The sequence below is a fragment of the Temnothorax americanus genome, unplaced genomic scaffold (genome assembly GCF_048541705.1).
Source record: "Temnothorax americanus isolate GAGA-0224 unplaced genomic scaffold, ASM4854170v1 Scaffold28, whole genome shotgun sequence".
NCBI lineage: Eukaryota > Metazoa > Arthropoda > Insecta > Hymenoptera > Formicidae > Temnothorax > Temnothorax americanus.
The window spans coordinates 1,045,641-1,068,184 of NW_027509421.1; the positions used below are offsets into that span (position 1 = coordinate 1,045,641).

The 22,544-nt window shown below is 42.7% G+C and overlaps 2 protein-coding genes across 5 annotated transcripts in view; both read right to left on the minus strand.

The window, feature by feature from the left end:
- Positions 1-2,521: 2,521 nt before the first annotated feature.
- Positions 2,522-7,419, minus strand: LOC143899590 (protein obstructor-E). 2 transcript variants are annotated; one of them, XM_077409964.1, is made up of 4 exons: positions 7,263-7,419; positions 3,775-4,053; positions 3,180-3,573; positions 2,522-2,912 (listed from the first exon to the last, which is right to left on the minus strand). In XM_077409964.1, exons 1-4 carry the CDS (start codon positions 7,276-7,278, stop codon positions 2,852-2,854), a joined length of 750 nt encoding a protein of 249 aa, XP_077266090.1. In that variant the 5' UTR covers positions 7,279-7,419; the 3' UTR covers positions 2,522-2,851. The 2 variants fall into 2 exon arrangements, with proteins under 2 accessions (XP_077266090.1, XP_077266088.1); XM_077409962.1 differs by lacking the exon at positions 7,263-7,419 and adding an exon at positions 6,022-6,178.
- Positions 7,420-8,161: 742 nt separating this feature from the next.
- The window catches only part of LOC143899588 (uncharacterized), a 57,926-nt gene continuing 43,543 nt past the window's right edge, over positions 8,162-22,544 (minus strand). For all 3 annotated transcript variants that reach the window (XM_077409957.1, XM_077409959.1, XM_077409958.1), the window contains 5 exons: positions 17,741-17,802; positions 17,497-17,620; positions 16,417-16,573; positions 14,024-14,729; positions 8,162-13,849 (listed from right to left, as the gene is read on the minus strand). In XM_077409957.1, coding sequence (XP_077266083.1) covers positions 9,692-13,849; positions 14,024-14,729; positions 16,417-16,573; positions 17,497-17,620; positions 17,741-17,802 — 5,207 coding nt within the window. In that variant the 3' untranslated portion in view covers positions 8,162-9,691. The remainder of the gene's footprint in view (positions 13,850-14,023; positions 14,730-16,416; positions 16,574-17,496; positions 17,621-17,740; positions 17,803-22,544) is intronic.

Consider the following 22,544-nt stretch of genomic DNA (forward strand, 5'->3'; position numbering starts at 1 on the left):
GGCGCTGCGAAATTAGGGAAGTCGGTACCCCTTCGCAGTACGAGGTACGGCGTACGAGTCAGAAGCTCTGAGCTCGATCGAGCTACCGATCCCTTTGGATCTGCCGTCGATCTCTGCGTTATCGCGATCACCGTACCGTGTCGGCTCGAGCTGCAGGTCGCAGACCGAAGGGGATAATTTTAGAGCGGAATTAACAACGACATGTTTCTACTGAAACTGAACGTCTCTATAATCAACAGCCAGCTTTCCGCTCGGCCTTCCTGTTTGTCCCTTCGATACACTAACTCTAACTAATATTTATGGCAACGATCCCGCGGGTATTAACGTATTAAAGTCAGGCAAGGCGACTACTTTCCTCGAAAGAACAACCCTCAAACATGGTAAGCGACTCTCCTGGCGACCCTCAGGCCGCGCGAACTCGTACGATCGCGGAAATTGTGCGTTACCGGAAGTCACATATTTCGAAAGTGTCGTGGGAAAGAGAGAGAGAAAGAAGGTGCGCGACACTGCGCGAGGGAGGGAAGAACGTATCGGGGCGGCTTATCCCTTCCCGCGTCCTTCGGCCGCGAGTTTTCACGAGCTACTCCCCACTCGGGGGTTCGTTTCCCTACCCGGCGGCCGAAGGATTCTCCTATTGACGTGCCGGTCACCTCCGACCCAACCCCGTGAACCTCTCGCCCACGTTTACCCTCACGCGCACCACCGCCATCCCTCTGGTGCTCTATAGCATGGTCTGACGTAACGCAACGTTACGTCAGACCACCCTCGCGGCCCGCTGCTGCAACGGGTGGTCTCCGGACACTCGCACCCAGCACGAACGGTTTCTCTATCTCTTTCTTTCTCCTTCTAACCTTCCCCCTTTCTTTCTCTCTCTTTTTCACTGTTGCTGCGCGATGGCATTTCTTATCGCCGCAACGCGGTGCTTCTTTATAATCACGAACCCCGCCTTTGCGATGTCACCTTCGCGAGTAGAACACGATTTCGAAAAAAAAGCACGTTAAATGGATAGATAGGCGCCAAGAGGGTGAGAGGAGACTCTCTTTCATCGTGAGGCGCCATGGGAGTCCCTTTTCACGGATCGATTTAAAATCTTGTTTTTCGTTGTGTCGTCTTTTTATCTCATTGTACTTTATTTTATTTGCTAATTTCACTTTTGGTCGAAAGAACTCGTTGTGTTTGATGTCTCGAGGAGACTTATTATTCTGTACAATTTAATTCGCAATTGTAGCCGATACGGTTGCGCCCTTTTACACCACCCCCGTAATTCCAGAAGCCGGCGGCTTTCAGGTTTGCTCATTGGCTTCTGTGTGGTTAGTGTTGATAACAATGTAATCATTATAGTAGACTCAAAGAAAGGGAAAGAGAGAGAGGAGGGAGAAAGAGGGAGAATTCCAAGAAATAATAGTCTTATTCCGCGTAGGGCGGATATTAGAAGAGTCGATTTTACGTAAATGAATTCTTAGAACAATCTTAAGGTTAATACACAATAAAAACTACTCGATTAAATCCGACAACATATATCTTACAAAATATTTGTTTTTTCGTTGTATGCAATTTCTCCCTCTAATTAAAATATATTCCAAGATTCTTAAAATACGTGCGAGGTACATTTACGTGTATCTCTTCTAGTATTACGATTATTATCTGTTTTTATAAATTTCGGGTAATCTCCGGTAAAATTATATTATATATGAGAAATACAAAATTTTGATTTTCTCGATTTACATAAATTCTGAATATCGCGTCTCTTTAAAATTTCAAATTCCATCTTTATTTTAACGGATAAAAATCATTGATTATCCATGTCTACACTACTCACTAGGATGAGCCGCGAGTAGGATCATTCTCCAATCTAGAACGGGCATAATAATTAAAACAAATCGCGAAAATTGTATCGGTGGCGTTATCTGACATAAGCGCGAAACTAGTCGAAGCGCACGGCTCGGTCAATAACAAAGGGATCTAAAATCGTAAATTTTTTACGCTTATGTACTGGCAGAGAGAAGCCTGAGAGACGCCATCCCGGTCTTTTTCGTGGGACTGTCGAAAGCCTGGCCCCTGTACACTACTGCCAGTACAACCATTTTCGAAATTGGTACTATGTTCATTTTCCGACACTATCGATAAAACATCATTTTGGTGCGCGTCCGTGCTACATCTGCAAATGTATAATATATAATATATGATGTATACATTTGCAGTTTGCAGATGTAGCACGGACGCGCACCAAAATGTTTTATCGGCATTGTCGAAAAAAGAAAAAGTGAGAGAGGGAGAGAGGGCTATTAGATATTTATATATAAAATATAAACAAATAACAATGGATAAATAAATTTTGTTAACAAGAATTCACTAGAAAACTTTTATAATCGTTAACACATTTAGTTCATTATCGAATAACGTTCACTTCAGCAAACTGTCAATTATAAACTCAATGCCATAAAACTATGCAATGTGTAATCTTGCATTTTAGTTGCAAAACCAACCGTTTACAAAGAGAGTCCACACTGGGAGATAGGTGTTTATTTTTATACGCTTTTATTTATTAACAGTTTTTTACAGTTCTCTATATTAAATATGTACTTTTAATGCGCAACTTAAGCAATAATAGTATATACATTATTTATGGCATCAGCGCACGTATGGCAATTAGATTTTTATTTTATTCTCAAACAATATAACGTGTTTTTCAATTGTACGGATCATTATTTACATCCCACATGGAATTTTGTTGTGTCGAAAATATATCGTACCACATATGGAAGTTTGCTGCAATTCTTGATTGCTGTTCCGTCGGAACTATTGCGCTGTCAATCTTTGTTTTTTTATTTTTCAATCGTATCATCAGAATTTAAAAAAGCCTTGTCTGTCGGTATGGTGCCGGGGTGGTTCTTGCTATTGCTTCGTGTTCGCTGAAAAAAGTTAAATTAAATATATATTCTCTCGTTTTTAATTAGATAACATCGAGAAAAGAATCTTAGAGCATATGTGATAACAAATTAGCTCATTATTTAATTAAAAAATATTTTGCATTTTTCGTAACTATTTATTTGAATATTTTTTAAGCATCTTTTGATGTATATTGGTAGAGTTACAATAAAAAATATTTGTAAATATATAAGCGAAAGGAGAAATACATCCCGTGCAAAGGACAAAAGACTTTTTAAATAATCACTCACCAGCCGGTGACATTTTCCGCGGCGTCGCAGACGTTAATGAGCTCATTGAAGGCATTTCCAATGCCGCAATTCAGCAATCTCGGACGGCCGTTCACGCAGATGTAATAGTGGTGGCAGTCGACGGGGCTGCGGAAAAACTTAGTCTCGGTGTCCAGGAAGGGACCGTTCCTCACCTCTGGACAGCGGAAACCGAGAAAAGTCTCGGCGTCGCAGTCCGGCACTTGGTCCGGCCAGTCGCATCGATAACTCTGCGGATTGAAGGCCAGACCCTCCGGACAATCGAACACGTAGCCCCTGCCGTCCACGCAGTTCATGAACTGGCCGCAGTGTTGATGATCGCCGATCTTGAAGTACCCGTATTGATGGGGACAGTCGTCGGTCGGATTTGCCGGCTCTGCAGAAAATTTAATGACGTTTCGTTATTCAATCGCACCTCCGTGCGATCAACCTGATTCGTCAGAAATTTTTTCGCTGAATCTCCAATGATTTTAGACAAACAAAACGCGAGACGATTGAATTATTTAACATCGCTCTCGTTAGAATCTTAGATAGAATATTTCTGATAAAAAGTTACTAATTTAAATAAGGGACTTACGTAAATTTGGCCTGCCCGTGCAATCTATGTCGATCGGATATCCGCAGGGATAATTGAAGCGCGCTTCAGGATTGAAAAACAAGCCTTCGGGACATAGCTTCTGCTCGGCTATCCCGTCAATGCATTCAATGTAAGCGTCGCACTGATTCTGGACCGGAAAGCGGCCGTTCCTTTCTGGACACGACGCGGATTGGCCACGTTTCGGCGAGAATTGTTGCTGACCGCGATTCGGTTGATTGTCAAATAGCTGATTCACGAATCTGCTGTTTTGACTGAGCGCTGAAATGGCAGTAAATCATTTTTAACTTTAATTAGAAAAATTTCGGTTCAAGTACAGAATACATTTTTTATATATATATCGCTTAGTTATTCCTTCTGTTAGATATCCGTTTCAATTAATATCAATTATATAAAGTAATTTATCTTGCTAGTTACTTTAACAAAAATAACTTTAATTAAAGTGTCATTGAACGATCACAAACTTTTCTTTCTTCCATAATTCCAGCTATTAATATTATGTCATTTATATCACTATATTAAATTCACGCGGAATGAACATATTGTTTCGAGACATCGATTTAATTTAGTATAAAACTCGTCAAACTAGCCCGTCCGGACAGTATTAATAAGTCGCATTAACACAGTGCACGCGATTACGTGCGACGCGGCGAAAGTTCGACGGTCGCCGGCGCTCGACCAGCTTTACGAAGATATTGCATACATTAACGTTACCTGCACATCACACTTGCGCAACGTGTTCATAACCAATTTGCAAACAGTATAGAACTGGACCCGATTGGCCCGAGGACACTTTTCAAGAAATAAAATGACATCAGCGAATATTTCCCAATAAGAATAGATGAGAAATAATCGCGCTACGAACAAAACTAAATCATGCGAGAAATTTTCTTCGATGCTGCGTCCTTCCTGAACATTAAGGAGATAAAATATATTCGGGTGACGCCCCAAAAAAGACGGTCCAGATTTCAGGACGATGCGAAAAGCCGAGAAACGATGGCGATGGTTCTGCCAGCGGCTACTTATTCCCGACGAGGTTTCCCGCGAGACATTTCCGCGGGGCAGAAGTTGCGCAAGGTAATGAGTGCAAACAACGAGAGAGAGAGAAAGTTTCGCTGATTACAAACTCGATTATCCGTCGTTAGGCCGACGAGTATTAATCCCACCTATCGCCAACTCCTTCTGTCCGAAGGTCGAAACTGTTCGAAAGAGTTTCTCCGATTAAAAAGGCACTGGAACGCTCATCGTGCATTACAGAAAAGACACAAAAATGTTTTTCTTTTAAATTATAATGTGCATCGCATCGTAATCTTATTAATGTGTGATCGTCATAAGTCTAACTACGACAGGAAGATTAATATTCATGTGCGTGTCCAAGTTTTAAGCTTAAAAATTTATTTCCCTGTCAGCGTGCAAGCGCATCGCATACAAATTGCCAATGCGCTCGTGACTGAGCATACGTACAGTGATATGATAGTAAACTATACTATTCAGGCCGCGTTGCATTTATAAAATTGTATGTACACAAATTTCCAAAGCATCCTGGAGGTTAGCCAACCTTGTTAAGCTGAATTACGTATCGTAATTACTTGCGTAATATTACGTAATATGGCTTTATTGAAAATACTCCTTTCGTATGAGCAAACTTCCAATTTCTGAAATGTCAAATCTACACCAGGAATTTAACCAGAAAAACAGAATACGTCTAACAAATCATAAGTTCAATTATTAATTTTTATCTGCAAATTAAAAATTATTGTTTTAACATTAAATTACTAGAAATTTGAATATAAATTAAAACTCGGTTTAAAAATTTAAGAAAATATATATATCTTTTAATTTATAATTACTCTGAGTCTATTTTGTCACAATTTGTTTAAATTGCTTGAAATAACGTTACACGAATATGCTTTAAACGACTTGACAAAAAGAAGGAAAGACAGAAGCATTGGGGGTGCAGTTAAAATTTGTGTCGCACATAAAAGTAGATTTATATCGAGAAGGGATTTTTTTTATTGTACACACAGAGAAGAAGATCTCGCAGAAGAGAATCTGAGAGAATGTTACACTTGTGGCGTCAAAAAGATCACATCACTACTTCTGGAATCAAAATAACGCGACATTGTGAGAAACGATGACAATCCTTTCCGATCGGCGAACGGACGACGCGACGGTATTTCACTTTCTCGGACATGCGAGAGAACCACCGCGGGGTAAATTCTTACTCACACGATGTTACGGCGATGACGCCGTAGGCGATTAGCAGATGGACGATCGATTTCGAGGCCATTTCGGACTGGTCGTCGTTAAAATCCACGTTCCTTCTGGCCCGATCCCGAAAGAAAGACTACGACGCATCGCTGTCTCTCGACGTGCTTTTATCATCTTCGCACGCGGATGAGAGCGGGAGAAGATAACGTCTTCGTCCGCCGGTGTAAAAATCGTCCCGTCGCGTCTTCTTCTCAAAGTAAAAAGATTTTAACGTCCGCGTAACCGAAAAGCCGACACGTTTCTCTCCGCGTCACGAGCGGATTCGTTCATCCTGCGTTCTATCTCAACTTGGCATGCACAACACGGAGTTAGAAAACGATCGATGCGGCCCGTTAGTGCCTGATCTGCCGTTTAAAATTAATTTCACCATACTCGTGATTTTATTTGACATTAAATTCTGATTATGGTCAATAATACTTTTGGACATACAATTAGAATTTATTTTAGGAGAAAGATTGACGTAGATATGCCAAAATTGTTTTACGTGGTCCTAAATACTGTCATTTTTCTGTTTATATAGTAATAACTTTAACAGTCGATCATCATACCATTGTATCTGTTTACAATATCCTGGAAAGCAGAAGGATCGCCTGCTTGGATTCGAATGTCAGAATAAAGAAAAGTAAATGTCATCTAGCCTTGTTCATCTCGTTGAAACGAGAATCGCCAAGAAGTCGAGTCGATCTTATATCCGATAAAGAGCAACGCGGTAACGCGCGACGCATTCAGACGCTCGTTTATGCGCATACCGTACTTTTCTGCATAATTCATACGCAGCAATAATTGCGAAGATTGGTGCGTAAATATAATTTACATAAAGAATTGTTGTCAGGGTGCTATTATAATTCAATGAGGCTACAACATGAATACATAATTCGTACCGAATATGGCACTTTTGTTGCGATCTCGAGCACCTTTTTACGTAAAAGAAATATGAATCGAGATACTTAATTTTAACAGAATTGAATTCTCTAATATCCGTAATTTAATTGAGGATTCGTCTGTTATTATTAATTAAAAATATGTTTTTAATACATATTTCACTTTTCTTTATCTTTTGTTTCTGAAAGAAAACTTTGATAAAGTTCTATTTTTCTTGAAGAGATATAATAACATATTTTTCTAAACGTTCTCTTGATTTCTCTTTTGTTCCCACGTAGAACCACTAAAAAAGACGAAAAACACGAATGTTTGCATACCTGAGGAGAGGAGCATCTCGCTCCAGACTCCGCGAATGAAGCCTTGACATTTTCCTGATACCGACGAGAACAAGTTGCGTCGAATGTGGAAGGTGGACGTCTATAGTAGGCTTTTACTTCGTGTGACGCGCGCGACCAACGTTTGATTACATCACGTCAAAATACTGACGGCTATTCCCCAGATATTTCGCATGTCACTGCGCGATAATTCCGCGTGTTGCAACATGTAACAATGCATTAGATTCGATGAGTCAGAAATTTCTACGGCTCAAATATATTACGCGCTCAATTTTTTATTGTAATTAGTTATATATTTCATTTATAATTAGTATGAGTTATAATTTATTATAATTATTATAAGAGATACGAACAAATAACAATGGAATTTCGCTCGACAAAGCAACAGCTAAGTAGTTTAAAACGGCCAAAATTCGAGCAATTAACAGATGTTAAAAATGTATTTAATACTTCAATAACGATATACAGTATTAGTGTTTACGTTTTGAGCCTTACTTGGCCTTCTTCGGAACAATTTATTTATCAAATTTAACGTAATAGAACTTTAACTTTAAACATTTAACGACTGCAGGTAAATCTACGCTTTAATATTACTGCTCAACTTCATCAAACGGCACTGCTTCAGGACTTACTTATTTAGCAACTGAAGATAGTGTGTCGCCAGGTTGGTATTTCTTCTCTTAGAAAAAGAGAAATGTTGGGAAACATTACCTGAAAATTACCTGAAAAAATTTGCTTTAATTAATTAAATAAAATGGTGTTTTGGAAAAAGTATACTGGATAAAAAAAAATCGAATTATATAATAGTTACGTTAATCTTAAATCGCGAAAAGATATAACTCGAGGGATTTTTAAAAGACGGAATAAATGTCACGTGTGCGTATGGGAATATACAATTATTATTGACATGGTACATATTTGCTTAAAAAATATATAATAGATACAAATTTGGACGTACGTGTGTAATGTATACGCCGTTGAAACGTATACGCGCAACATATATTACACACGCGGTAATTAACGCTTATTTAGCGGCACGTACGAATTTCCTAGATTCTATCTAAACTAAATCGCTAGAGATGTTCCGAAATGAGTTCGCAAAAATATATATCTACACTTTATCTACGGCTGACTTTAAAGATGCGCTCGTTTCCGCTCGTAATTGAAGCGCGCTAATTAGTGGTAGGAAATTAAGAGCATTTACGAGAGGTAACACACACACACGCGAATCCATTTGACCGGCATTACGTTACAGGTGTGCCGTCGTCGCGTCTGACAGCAGAGAATGCATGTAATTGAATATACGAAACGAATTATGCAAACTGTAAGCCGCAATCTCTCTTTCATCAACTTTCTCACATGTCATACATTAAGTCGACTACACGTCTTATTGCACGTTCGTTACTTCGAAATATCTAACGTTTTATAAAGCTACCTTCGTACCTAGATCTTTGAGCAATGATGTTTTATCTGATTGCACTTTTGATATCTTGACGAATTAATTCGACGAGCGCCATAAACGATGTGATCGTCTATGCTTGCGGTATTCAGTTCGATATATTTCAGTATGTACACAATTAAAATTATTTAAATCTGTAAAAAATATAGTTTCGAAAAATGTGTGTTTTATCAAAAGTATTTTATTCGAAATTCTAGGAAGATTTGTGTGTATTAGAAATATTTTTAGATATAATTACACTACACTGAGACATGAGTACAGCGCACAGTCGCAAATACTTTATCAAAAATATATTCGACTTTGTCTTCGATAAAATTATTATTTATTCGGCCAAAAGGCGGCTGCTAATTCGTTATCGCGCTGCGTACGAGCAAGATGCCAAGGGCACGGATAAAGCCGTAGAGCGTAGTTTCTTCGGCAATATTCGGCAATGTTAAGAAATTTTCACGCTTCGCGTTTCTGAATCATTTTGCGCGATGAGTGATCGCGATACAGATCGCTTCTCAGTCCGCGCGACTATATCTCCGCTTAATGTCTCTCGCGTCAACACGTTTCGAGAACAACGTAGGAACCGACTTCTTCGCTCTCTTACTTAACGCTAACGACAAGTGCGACTTTTTTTTCAGGTGAACGAAGACCACGCCGACGATGCTGTCTCCTCGCTTCCCTCTCTGATCCAATCGACGATCGCGAGTCGATCAGTATTAACTTTAATAAGTGTGAATCCAGCGCGAGGCGCTATGGCAATGGGCTTAGGAGAAGGAGAGAGCCCTCTTCTTCGGGGTATTCTTACGTACTCTGTGTGTTAAAAAAAAAGAAAGAAAGGAAGAAAATATAAATACGCTAGGAGTCCTGGAGGATTCACGAATTACCAAAATCAACGGAATCGAGGAAACGCGCGATTCGGAGAAAACGAAACGGAGGCGGAGAGCGTCCTCCCTCGCGGACGCTCTCACTGGCGAACCCGGCACTTCCGGTTACGCACATCGTGACGGCAGCTCTGCGTCACCTCGTCGAACGCCGTGCCCTCCTCGCACACGAACCGGAAGTCCAGCACCTGCCGCGAGGTGAAGCCGGGCGAGCAATAGTGGAACAATCGACAATCCCTGGAATCACCGTAGAAACGATACATCTCCCTCTCCAGGCAATTGAAGCTCGGGTGCTTCCGGGGGTTCACGAGCTTTCGACGCGGAAACCCGCTCGACCTGAAGATCGCGGCTTCTTCCATCGACGCGACGGGATCGGCGTCCTCCGATTTCGGCAAGACGGTCGTTAAGATTGAGACCGACGTCGCGCGATCAGGAATCGGAGGAACCGAAGAAACCGGAGAAGTCTTCTGCTGAGAAACTTTGGCAGTGGAAGCTGTCGTGGTGGTCTCCGCTATTTCGAGGTACTCGGTACTCGGTGTGATCTCAGCGTACTCAGACTTTTCGGATAACAACGTCGTCGGTATATCAGTCGTCGTGAGAATATCCGTGCTCTCCGTCGTTTCCTGCGGCTTAACATCTATCTCTTTCGTTGTCTGCTCGGTGGAAGACCCAAGAGTGGATAATCCAGATAGAGGATAAGGAGTGAAAGCTTCGATCTCCGTGGTCGTGATTCCCGGATCGACGTCCGAAGAGTTGACTGGACTATTCTGCTCGGACGGGCTTGGAAGTTGATCTTCTTTGTTCGTCTGATCGTTCTTCGTGGAAGGATCGAAGGATGTATGTTCATTCGCTTCTAGTCTGTTCTCGAGGCCGTTCTCCTCGCTTCTACCGGACTCCGTTATCATCGTTGTCGTTGCTGCCGTAGTCGCTGCCGTCGTCGTCGTTGGCGCCGTTACCGTTGTCATCGTCACAAACTCCGTCGTCATTTCCGGATTCTCCGTGTTCAATTTTTCTGTAGTAGTAGTATCAATAGTAGTAGTAGTAGTAGCTGCGGTGGTGGTAGGAGGTTTTCGTGATAAAACGAGCTTTCTGATCATCGGCTTCGGCGCCAATTCGTTATAAGATTTAGGCGGTTTCGCCGGCTTCGGATTGTACAGACCCAGTCTCGGTTTGATCACGACCGGAACCGGGGTCGTCGTAGGAGGGCTGTAAGCATAAATTCTTTTGTTCCCGGTAGGCTTAAAGAGTTTCGGTGGTGTGGCACGAGGAGTGGTAGTTATCGGCCGACGAGTGGTGGTCTTAGTTGTCGTACTCGAAGCTGTCGTTGTGGTCGACGCCGTTGTAGTCGACGCCGTTGTAGTCGACGCCGTCGTGAACGACGCTGTCGTGGTCGGCGCTGTTGTGATCGACGCTATCGTGGTTGACGCCGTTGTGGTCGATGAAGTCGTGGTTAAACTTGTGATAGGAAGGAGATCTTCGACCTCTGTGACACTCGCCGTGTATTCCGTCTGCGTTTCCGCCTCGACGCTCTCATCCATCCGCTGCGTCTCTATATTCTCACGATCGGAATCTTTCACCGATGCATCTTTCTTCTCCCCGTCATCCTTCTCTTCCTCGTTCTTGTCCTCCTCGGATTCAATCGATTTCGTCGTGGTTTCTGTCCCCCTGTAATTCTCCGGCTCGTAATTATCGTCGACGTAATCGTGCATGCCGCTTTCGTCAGACGATGATATTTCTTCTGTCACTTCCACGTTCTCTTTATCGTCCGATATAGGTAATTCGTCCGTGAATTTTAGAACACCCTCGGTACTGCCCTCGGTCTCCTCAGTCGATCCCGCGACGTCCTCCTGAGAGTCGGTGTACTCCTCGGAATTCGTGTAATCCGCAAGCGTGGTGGAACCCTCGGTACTTTCCGGCTCCTCTTGAATGCTACGCGTACTTTCCACGGACGATTCCGTTATCTCCTGATATTCGTTTGATTCTTCGGAATTCTCCTCGCTGTACCTCGCGGTTGAATTCTGTTCCTCGTCCGAAACGTCAGTACTTGATCCCTCACTCGCGTCTTCGCGATAAGACGATTCTTCTTGCTCCAAGTTGCCTTCACGAGAAGTCGCAACTTCGCCGGCAAAAATTGTGCTAGGGAAATCTTGCGAACTTTCTCCTTCATTCGTACTCGTGTTAATTTCATCGTCCGGAATTTCGTCCTCCTTAGAAGAGAATCCTTCATTAGAAGACTTCTTTTCTTCAGAGACGGGCGTAACTTCCGTTGATCTCGCTTCTTCTGCGCTTCGTGGAATCTTGGTGAAGATCGTATCTTCCTTGTCAGTCGTCTGCGTATATATCGATTCTGTTTCCTGTTTTTCTTGTTTTTCTTCCTTCGTTTTATCGGCACGTAGTTCAGAATTCTTCGCGTGATCCTTTATAATCTGGTGATCGAACGATTGCTCTATCTCTTTATTCTTGCTGGCGTCCTGGCTTTTGTCGTCCCGCAAGCTCTTCGAATATTTCGCGTCACGTTGACCGATCGCCCTCGTGTCAATTTCTTTAAAAGTTCGTGATTCTGACTCTCCGAAAATGTTGCTGTCGATTTGCTCCGCAACTTTCGTCTTGAAAGATACGACGGATGGGGTCACAGTGGTAGTAGAAGTAGTAGTAGGAATAGTAGTAGTAGGAATAGTACTAGTAGCAATAGTGCTAGTGCTAGTAGTCGTTCTTTCCACGTTTTCTTTCTGCTGAATTGCCTCTGCCGCTTCGACATTTTCCGTTCTCTGCTGCTTTATCCTCGAGGATATGCGTCTTCTCGGCGACCTTACTCGGGAACTCTTCCTTCTCGGAGCAGATTTCCGTTCTCCGCTATCCTTGGCACCCTTTCGCTTCGCCGTTTCGCGTGGAACTACCAGTTGTCTCTCCTCGCCGACGACGGAGTTCGATCGCTTCTCCGATTCATTCTTTATCAGGTATCCCGCGATTTGTTCTCTGTGCGCAACTTTCTCGTTGGTCTTCGATGCGTCGTGCGTGCCAGAGTTCGTTTCCTCTTCGATGATAATCTCGATAGGTGCGTCAGTCTTTGCGGATGTGGCTTTCACTTTGGAATCATTATCGGAATCGAGTATTATTACGTCTATAACGTCTCCTCGAGATTCGTTTTTTCGAGGACGAGCAGTAGTAGATTCAGCGTAAAATTCAAATTCCAATCCTGATGTATTCTTAACGTGCTTTCTCTTATCAAGCGATTTATTAGTATTAACTTTGACACTTGAAGATGAATCTTTATGACCTGTTTCCTCATCCTCTTTGTCCTCATTTCTATCCGTACTTTTATTTAGATCCAAGTGTTTCGAAGCTTCTGTCTTCAAGTCTTCTAAATAATCTACTTTTTTTATTATATTGTCTTTCGCCTGCTTTACAGGTGTCGTATCGAAAGTTTCGCTATTCATCTCAACACTTTCGGTATTATTTTTAATTTCTCCAGCATCATTACGAGAGGAATCTTCGTTCGCTTCATCGCTAAATAAAATATCCCTAAATTTTAGCAAACTCTCTTTAAGAATCCGGAAATCGACGTTGACCCGATCACGCGCGCTTTCTTTGTTCTTCGCGTTATCTTCATCCTGACGACTGTCCGCTCCGTAAATGAAATGATACGGTTGCTCGAGCGATCGTTTCTCGCGCGAGAATCTCATTCTCTCCATCGCGTACTGGCGATTTTTGCGAATTTTCGGAACGTCGCGATAAAAGGGATCGAAGGACTCGTCACCCTCCTTGTAATCGTCGTAGCTGGCCGGTATAGTCGGCAACGGCAACGTCACCAACTGCGTGGTGTTTAGGGGTCTGCCGGACTCATCGCTCACGCTCGCCTTCGCCGTGACGATCACCCGGGATTGCGAGGGCAGCAGAGGCGACGGATTCTGCACGAGTCTCTGGATATCCGACGGCGGCAGACTTATGGTGATCCGATGATGAGAATTGAGCTGCGGCACTCTCTCGTCCGGCGACACGTGAATGTGTTGGGTAACCTGACGAGTGACTGACTGCGACGACTGCGGGGGCTTCGGCGAAGGCCTCGGCGTCGGATAGAATGATCTGACGGTCGTCTCAGTGGCCGGTGTCGGCAAAAAGTTGCCGGATATCCTCTGCTGCTGCTGGTGATGTTGCTGCTGCGACGTCTGACTTGTCTTCGTCTGCACTGTTCGGGACGACTCTTGCGGGCTTGGCACCGGAGATATCGCCAGCTTAGAAATCTAATATCAGAGATAAAGAGAAACGTAAGAGAGATTTTAACAATATATTTGTATTAAAATTAATTCTGTCTGGATTTAAACCGCAGACTAAATATCGAAATAATTTTTAGCGATTGCTGTACCATTTTTATTATCAAATTTTACGCGGTTAAACATGAAATATCTTGTACGTACCTTGCCCTTGTTCGCCGACTGTATCGCCTCCAGTGCCCTTATATCCTGTTCCCGATCGTCGTCATCGCGATAGTCGGTGGTCTCGCGCGGATTGTTGCTGTGGACGGTGAACTCGCGTTCGGTGGTGCTCGCGATCCCGTGATTGTGAAATATGGGGTTGATCAAGGCCGCCGGGCTGTTCGCGTTGCTGTTAAGCAGCGTCTGTATCGTGGAGGACGTCGCGTGGTACAACGGCGTCACGGTCGACGGTTCGCTGTGAATGATCTGCGGCGGCGGGCCCACCGTCGAGCTGTACCTGATCTGGTGGATCTGCGGGGGCGGCGGGGGTGGCGCCGGCGGCACGGTCGTCGAGCTTACGCCGCCCTGATTGCTGAACAATTGGTAGGACGTGGCCTGATTGCTGGTGCGCTCGCCGCCGTTGTGGAAGATGTACCGGTGATGATAGCCGCCGTTCTTATCGTCGTACAGCGACTTGGACTGGCTCGTGTGCACCTGCGGGAACGGCGGCTGCGGTTGATAATGCTGCGGATAGCCGGACGGATGCTGGAAGGAACCGCTGGCGGCCGTGGTGGACGGTTTGCTGGGCCGGGACGTGGTCGTGCTGGTCGTGCTCGTCGTGCTGGGTCGCGCCGAGGTAGTTCGCGACTGGTGATCCTCCACCGGGTCAATCGTCAGATCGTCCACGTCGTCGCCGGTCTCGTGTAAGCTGTAAACAATGAAGAAAACGGACGTGCAGCGTTAAAGAAGGTAGATCGATCGATGATGAATCACGACATTGTTTCGCAGACGCGTGACTTCTCTCGGTAGCGCTTTTGCACGAGTTTACGAAATTGGATATTACGTTACATGGAACATGCATCACTGTCCGGTGATTTATAGGCTACGATCTTGATGTCTGCCTTTTGATACGGGTGAGCGAGTATCTTCTTTATCTATTCATCGTGTCGCGTGACGTGATAAATTCTTGGGAAGAAAATAGTCGTCGTTAGCGGGTGCTCGAGTGTCGCGACGATGCATTCCTGCGCGTCAGTGGTTCGCGAGATTACGCTGACGGATGATAATAACGTGTGAGGTGCAAGACAGATGGGGAGAGGTCGGGGTGTTAGTTCCCGAGGGTAAAATGAGCGGCGCGGGAACGAGATTTATTGCCGATCGAAAATATAAGTCGTCGAGAGAGGAGATGACTTAGCCGGGTTTGTCGGACATACAAATATGAATTGTATATAAATTTCGCTGGTCATATGACAGTTAATCGTTATAATTTTTATCTGCATACACCCGCGGCCGTGAGAGGAGGACGCCGGCATTCCCGGGGATACCAAGCGAAGGAAAGCCGTTGAAATATTTATAGGTATATACATACGTATAATACATAACGTGCCTTTTACGTTACGGAGATTTCGAGACGCTGAATCTCCCCGAGGTGTACGTTTGCACGTAAAAAATACGCATGGCACGCATCGCATAAGCGTACGAATTTGTGAATGCGAGTCTGAGATATTTACCGCGCCGTTTCATTTTCGCCTCGCGAACATTACACGATCATATTTCTAGGAGCGTTGCTTTGGACATTGCGCAAACGGAACGAAGCGGGAAAAATGTAGCAATCCGCGAAATGCCAGTGAGAATTTCTGAAATGCGGCGATTCGATATTACCTCGTATACGGGGTGTTCCGCTCGCTTTAGTGAACGTTCACTTTTGATAGTAAACTTTTATCAAGCATACTTAAAATTTGGAAAATTTTTTTTTATTAACTATAAACAATGATTAGTAATCTTATTATTTGGATCGTTACATCAAAATTAAATTTTTTAGAAAACCGAACATTTATTCGAGTTAGAGAGCCAAAGGCAAAAAAATTTCGTTATTTATTTACATTCTACGTTTCTAAATTTCCAATAATTTCTATCGATGTTGTCATTATTCGCGTCATTATTCGCATTATTCCACACAAAATTTTATACAGACCGAGGATAAATTACGTGAAATAGAAGAAGTATGTTCGGTATGTCTTCGGTCCTTACGAAACGTAAAGTGAACGTCCGAGTCTGCCGAGAATTGCGAGCGTATTCGACACCTTGTATATGACCGGCGAAGCAATCAGAGTGTGCAACAACTTCTTTCATTCGATAGCCAGTTTCTGCTCGCAGCGATTTGCATCAATGTGAAACCGGAAAATAGATTAGCGTTCGACTTGCCGTGTCATTAATGAAATTTCCAGAAAGTCAGAATTATCATTAACCCTTTGAGACAAGCCATTTTCTTACTCCGTTACAGCACCGTGTAAATCGCTACCTTCTGGGCCGACGAACACAAAAAAGAAAACTAGATTTTATATAGTCACGCTATTAAATACAGCAAAATAAGGCGCGGTTCGCGTCCTTAGAATTACCTGAGCGTCACAGCGTTATTGCCGTAGAGTTCCAGATTCAGATTGTAGAATCGCTCGCTCTTGCTGCAGTCGACCTCGTCAACCCTTTCGCAGACTCTGGTCTCCTGGTCGAAGACGGTCCCGTTCAGACAGAGGAATTTTATGTCCATAATCTCGTCTGAAATCAGGTCTCACGGTGAAGAAGAGGGCCATTAATCGGGGATGCTCTAGAATCACGGGGCGTGCTCGTTCTTAAAGATCTCGTCGTGGCTTTAGTGCGACCCTGACTTCGAATTCGACTATCATCAGTCGAGTTTCACGATATTAACGTTACTTAATTTAAAAAAATCACGAACAAATTAACTATAATATAAATTACATATATTTTATTTATGTTTCAAGTTGAGATCACTCGCATCTTCACCGAGAGAATGATTTATCTTCACGAAAGACGCTTTTTGCATATTTCGGAAATATTCGTACTCTATATTCTACATAACTCCCGGAGAGACCTACACGCGTCGTGTCCACCTCGATTCGATCCATAAGTCCATAAAGTCGATTTTATACGGGAGATTATGCAAATCGTTTTATATGTCAAGCGTTCACGCGACGAAAGAGTCGGAGCCGGCTATTTGGATCCGGGGCTGAGAGCCGACGATTTATCAGGCACGGGGACCCGGATTAGAAAAGAATCAGAAGCAGTAATTAATAGCGGCGCGAGTCTATATAGGATCGGCATGTGTTATTTTGAAGGTAAGTAGATTATTTCATTAGAAAGTCAAAGGCTGCCCATTGGAGTATTGTAATATCGATAACTGGAGATCGCTCACGGCGAGAATGTCACGGTCGTCGAAGAACGTTTACTGACCTAAGCCTTTGACTCGTCACGAGGAATCGGTCTCCCCGTCGTGCGCGAATTCGATCTTTAGAATTCGTCGATTAGAATTTCTGTTCGTGACTTTCCTTCCGAAAAACACCAGCGAAATGAAGCAACAAATGTTCTTTTTAATTTTCTCTTGCAAATGCGTTAAAATGCAAATGATTTAAGCCACAATTGGCGCGGTATTTGGGAATCCCGCCTTCATAATGCAGAACTACCTTTCTGGCCGATGGTGCAGACGTGAAACATTTGACAGCCCGCCTCGACGTCCGCGTAGTATCCGCCGATCACCTTTCCTTGACACGAGAAATTCGTCTCCGGCAGGTTGTCGAAGTCCAGATACTTGAAAATCAGAAATCGGCGCTTCAGCGGAAAGAAAATTCGGCTACTATTCGCGATGAGGTTCGTTTAAAAAGCGTTAATTTATCCTTCAGAATTATTCAATCAACTTTGAACACTTACGCCAGGTTCCCCCGCGCTGCATAACAAACGGCCATGACGAAAGTCGAGAATGGACACGAAAACTGAAAAAGAAAAGAAAACAAACGGGGCGTGAGACAACACAGAAATTATGATAAAGCAACGAAAAAGTTTGCAAGATTAGGGTGTATAACTTGCGCGGTCCGAGATAAATCGTTTCTGTTTTTATATCTCTCGATGGACGATCGAAAAAGGAAAGGAACTCTAAAATCCCGCTGGTGCGGCGTGACTCTCAGAAAATTGAACGCGTTCTTGAAATTTTTTCTAAAATGCAATCACGAATCTATTCTTAGTAAACGCGTTTTCCTCGAGCTTGACTTTCGCTTGCGATATTTTTCTCGAGTCGCGCGTGCATCACGTTCGATAGGCGCGTCGATGAGATAATGCAGCAGTCAATCTTTTGCCGAAAGTTAAAGGGAAAAAAATCTTGCGGTCGCCATCTCATTCGGCGCAATCGTGTAATTTACGCGAAGGTAATTTATGCAGTTTCGCAATCGGGCCCGGGGTCTCCGGGGACCCCGTAGTACCAGTTGCAGCTATAATTATGCACAACTATCGTCACGCACCGACGATAGGTTAATGCACCAGACTGCTCCATAAATTCGAGTTTGCTAGTTCGATCTGCTACCGTTATAAATACAACATAATACAGCGTAACTGCAATGTTACATAAACGCGGACGGACTGAATAAAATGTCACTAAACCGGCGAAAGATTAAAGAGAGAGCAGACTGAACAAATGTCAATAAAATAGATCTAAAATTGGTTTAAGTGTGCAAGAGGAGGAGGTTGAGGAAAAAATTATTCATCCTTGGAAATAAGCATTTTACATCTGTCATAACAGCATGTATATATTTTTCGCCAAATAAAAGATGAGGCTTCGTGAAAAATCGGAAGATGCAATACAACGAAAAAGTAATGATAGTGGAGTTAGGCAACTTTCACCTCACTTATCTAACACGTGCCAGACAGGTGTTAATTGTTACCGTCGGACTAAATTATATTCTTCGCTCCGGCTCTCCGTCTCGTAGTTCGTTGCGGCATGCTAATAGCCCTCTGGGTATTCAAATTGCAAGATCCATATTTTTTATCGATATCAAGATTTATGTAACGCGATTATAATTGATTTACGGCTTATCGTTTTGATGTCCCGTCGACACGTTGAAGCACGAAAGCAATATTTCAAGCACGGTAATAAATAAATAAATATGTCACGAGAAATTGTACAATTTTTATTTATACAATTTTATTTTATTCTCACAATAAAATTAATTGTTAAACATCTAATATTTAAATGCTTCATAAACTTTTAAAATAGCGTTAATATCGTTGAGTTTATTGATAATATTGCAATAAGTCTGCTAATTATATTTCCGGCTGAGCGCTTTCAGCGCCCGCTTTCATCCGTTTCATTCCACAATTTGACCGTGAAGCGCTACCTTGCCAGCAATTGCACCTGCTGGCAGCCGTTTCTGTAAAACGAAACGAGGCATTATCGTGTCCTACGGGCGACTTTTAATTCGCAACGCGCAAAGACGAACGCGGGCCTTTCACCGTGTGGCGCTCGTGTAAAATATATATTCCGCGTGTTCTCCTATAGCGCGCGAGGCCGCTCGATCTCGCGCGCGCGCGATATACAATTATGTAATTCGGATAAAAAGGCGAAGGGATAGGAAAGAAAAACACGTCGAAACGGCATGGCGTAAACCGGCGCGAAACAAAAAGCAGAAACGCGGTATATATGTCGGATACGCCCGTCATCGGGCGTTTCGCCGATTATTTTTTTTACATACGCTGACCTTTCGTTCGACACGACACGATGGCCCGGCCCGCGACGTCATGCCGCATGCGACATTAGTTTCCATCAGTTTCACCGCGGGCAACGTTGTTATATTAATGTTGTATAGCTTTCTCGAGGTGAAAGAATATTCATTCTTTGTCGATTTCGTTCGGATCAGGGGTACAGACGTGCCGCTTACATTAAACATGACTATATACCACTCTCCTGTATCTTGTATTACGTTGAAATTGATTATTTAATAATTTCCACTCACGTGTATATTACAAGGAATAACATTTTTCTGTAATAACAGATACAAATGAAAAATTATCTTTCTGTATATAGAGATATTTTTTGTTTATTATTTTACGTTACCCTGGTGGAAAGATTTCTCAGAATTTCTCATTTTATTGATCAGAAATTTAATGAAAATTTTCAGATTTTCTCAGAATGCTCAGAATTTTTCAAATATTTTTATATAAATTGGAACGTTTTTCAGAGAAATTTTAGTTTCATTAATACTTTGAAATACATATGATACATATGTATAAGATTAAAATTTTAGAAATAATTTTATGATTATATAACGTATTTGAATGCCCTGCTATATACCTTCATAAGGTATATATATATGTTGAGGTATTCAAATACGTTATATGATCAGGGAAAATCTGTGCAATTTATCAGAAATTTTTATTTTTATATTTTTTCAGAATTTTTAATAAATCTAATTTCTTACAAAGTTTCCGAGGAGATACGAGAAATTTTTTTATCAGGGTAGACTGCCAAGTAGTTTATAGTTAGCTTCGCGTTCATAAACTGCCCTTGAACTTGAACAGCGGTACTAAATCCGACCGCTGCGTGCAAACTGTACGTATTACAAAAGAAAACAAACGATTAGGAAGATTGAAAGTGCGAAAGGGTTATATGGATCGAGTCACGTTGAGAGCGTCTCGTGTATAAGAGGTTATAAAAAGGGAAAGGAGGAAGAAATGGAAAGCGCGGTCGCGGCACACGTCAGAGTCAGAATTCTACGGTAGAAACCGAAATTTCATAAATAATTCCTCGGGCATACCGCGCTCGGCCAACTGTGACGAAGTTCTTTGAAACTCCTTGGCGTTCCTCTCCGACTTCGTTCTGCACTGATCTAGTCGCGCTCTGGTCATGGACTTTTGCCTTCATTGATCGCGGACGACTCGGCGTCCCTTTGCCGTTCTTTGCCGCATGCAGGATCAAAGCGATCCTCCTCTTGTTCTATCTTGTCCGGCATCCGAAACATTCGAAAACGCAATCTGAGTTCAAATCGTTACGAACACGGTTTCGTAACCGCGCCAGAATGTTACGAACTTGTTGTCGAGGAACGTGCGGTGCTGGTATCAATTTAATTGAAAGTAACAATTTATTACGAGAGAATCCGGAAGAAGAAGAAAGAGGTCAAAAGCCAATCGATATTTTATTTTGATTTTATTTATACATTTTTATTTGATTTTATTTACATCCCTTTTAGTCTGCAGGAATCGTAGAGTGATATTACAAAGAAGGCTATTGCAAATGAATATTCTATGTGCATATAATCTAGCTTTAAAGAGTCAGATATGCACAGTAAAAGTAATTTAAGATTCATGTATGCGGCGCGATATTACCTATACTGCTTTAATTTGCCTGATTTGCCTTAATGAGCTTATAACTTATGTATTTACATATTTATGTTCTTAATCCTTAATTCTCAATTATTCTTATTTATGACTTACATATTTTATATAAAAGTCACTTCTAATTTTGTTTTCGCTGTTTTTTTATACGCAATGTAAAATATTACATCCGTCGAAAATTCGTTTGACATTTTGAAGTCCAAGAGGGAAGAGGACCTTTTAATCTCGCAATTTTCTCAGAAATGCGAAATATCATCAGTCTATCGACAAACGCGGACTTCGCGCAGGCATTTTCAGATTCTTTCGCGCGGGAAAAAAAAAACACCGATCGCGGCGACATGTCTATTCCGCATCGCTGCGATCATCTCGATCGTTAATCATCGTCGAGATTATTTCCTGACATCGCAGCCGCGTGGGGCACGCGCGTGCACACGCTGCATCTCCGACGGCGACGGCGACGTAACGCCGAAGGAGAAGCACGTGGCGCATCGTGCATTATAGTAATAATCAATCCGGCTTTCGTTCATTGCAATGTTCGCTTAATGACGCGCTCGCTTACGCGGGAGACGGGATTCCACCATCCGCCGAGCGTATCGCCGCTTCGCGTATATATATCTATACACGTATAATGGTCCAGATGCACGTATACGGTTGCTCACTTCTTTTCTCACCATGCGCAACCGTACAGGCGTATCCGAAGAAGCGTAGAAGCCAGTGATATAATCCCTTAGCGCGTAAGCACCTGTGTGAATCCCGTGACATTTAGAACTGCCAGCTTTAGCACCGGTCCGTCGCTCGTCTTCGCGCGCGATCTTCGATTTCGTCGATAAACTGTATCTTCCCCGATATTATCCCATTTGTTACCGCTGTCCACAGCATCCCGGTCGATCTCAATGAGTGGACCATTTCATAAGCGCGCGCGCGGGTCTCGCAAAGATGTGAAAGCGTGCGGATCCTCCCACGCGGCCGACCGTCCTCGGCACGAGGCAAAAGATCCTATCGATCTTTATGACGCTTTATTACCGAGCGATCAGGAAGACTTATATGTGTATAATTGGGTATAATCTGTCAATTGGACTAGAATAGACGAGATAGCGATCGCTCGAAAGTTCTCCAGAGACAAACGATCGTTGGAGACGTAACGGGGAGGAATTAAATATGAGTATCTTTCTTCTATTAGCGAAGCTTATAATGTCAATCAGCAATACGACGAACCCCGTAAATAAATTACAGAACTGTATATTACTTCACGATTAATCAATTAGATATAAAAATGAAGCTTGAACAATATTTACTGATTTGTTTTATTTCTGTCTAAAGGCAAATAAGAATAAGATATATTCATATTGTAAAA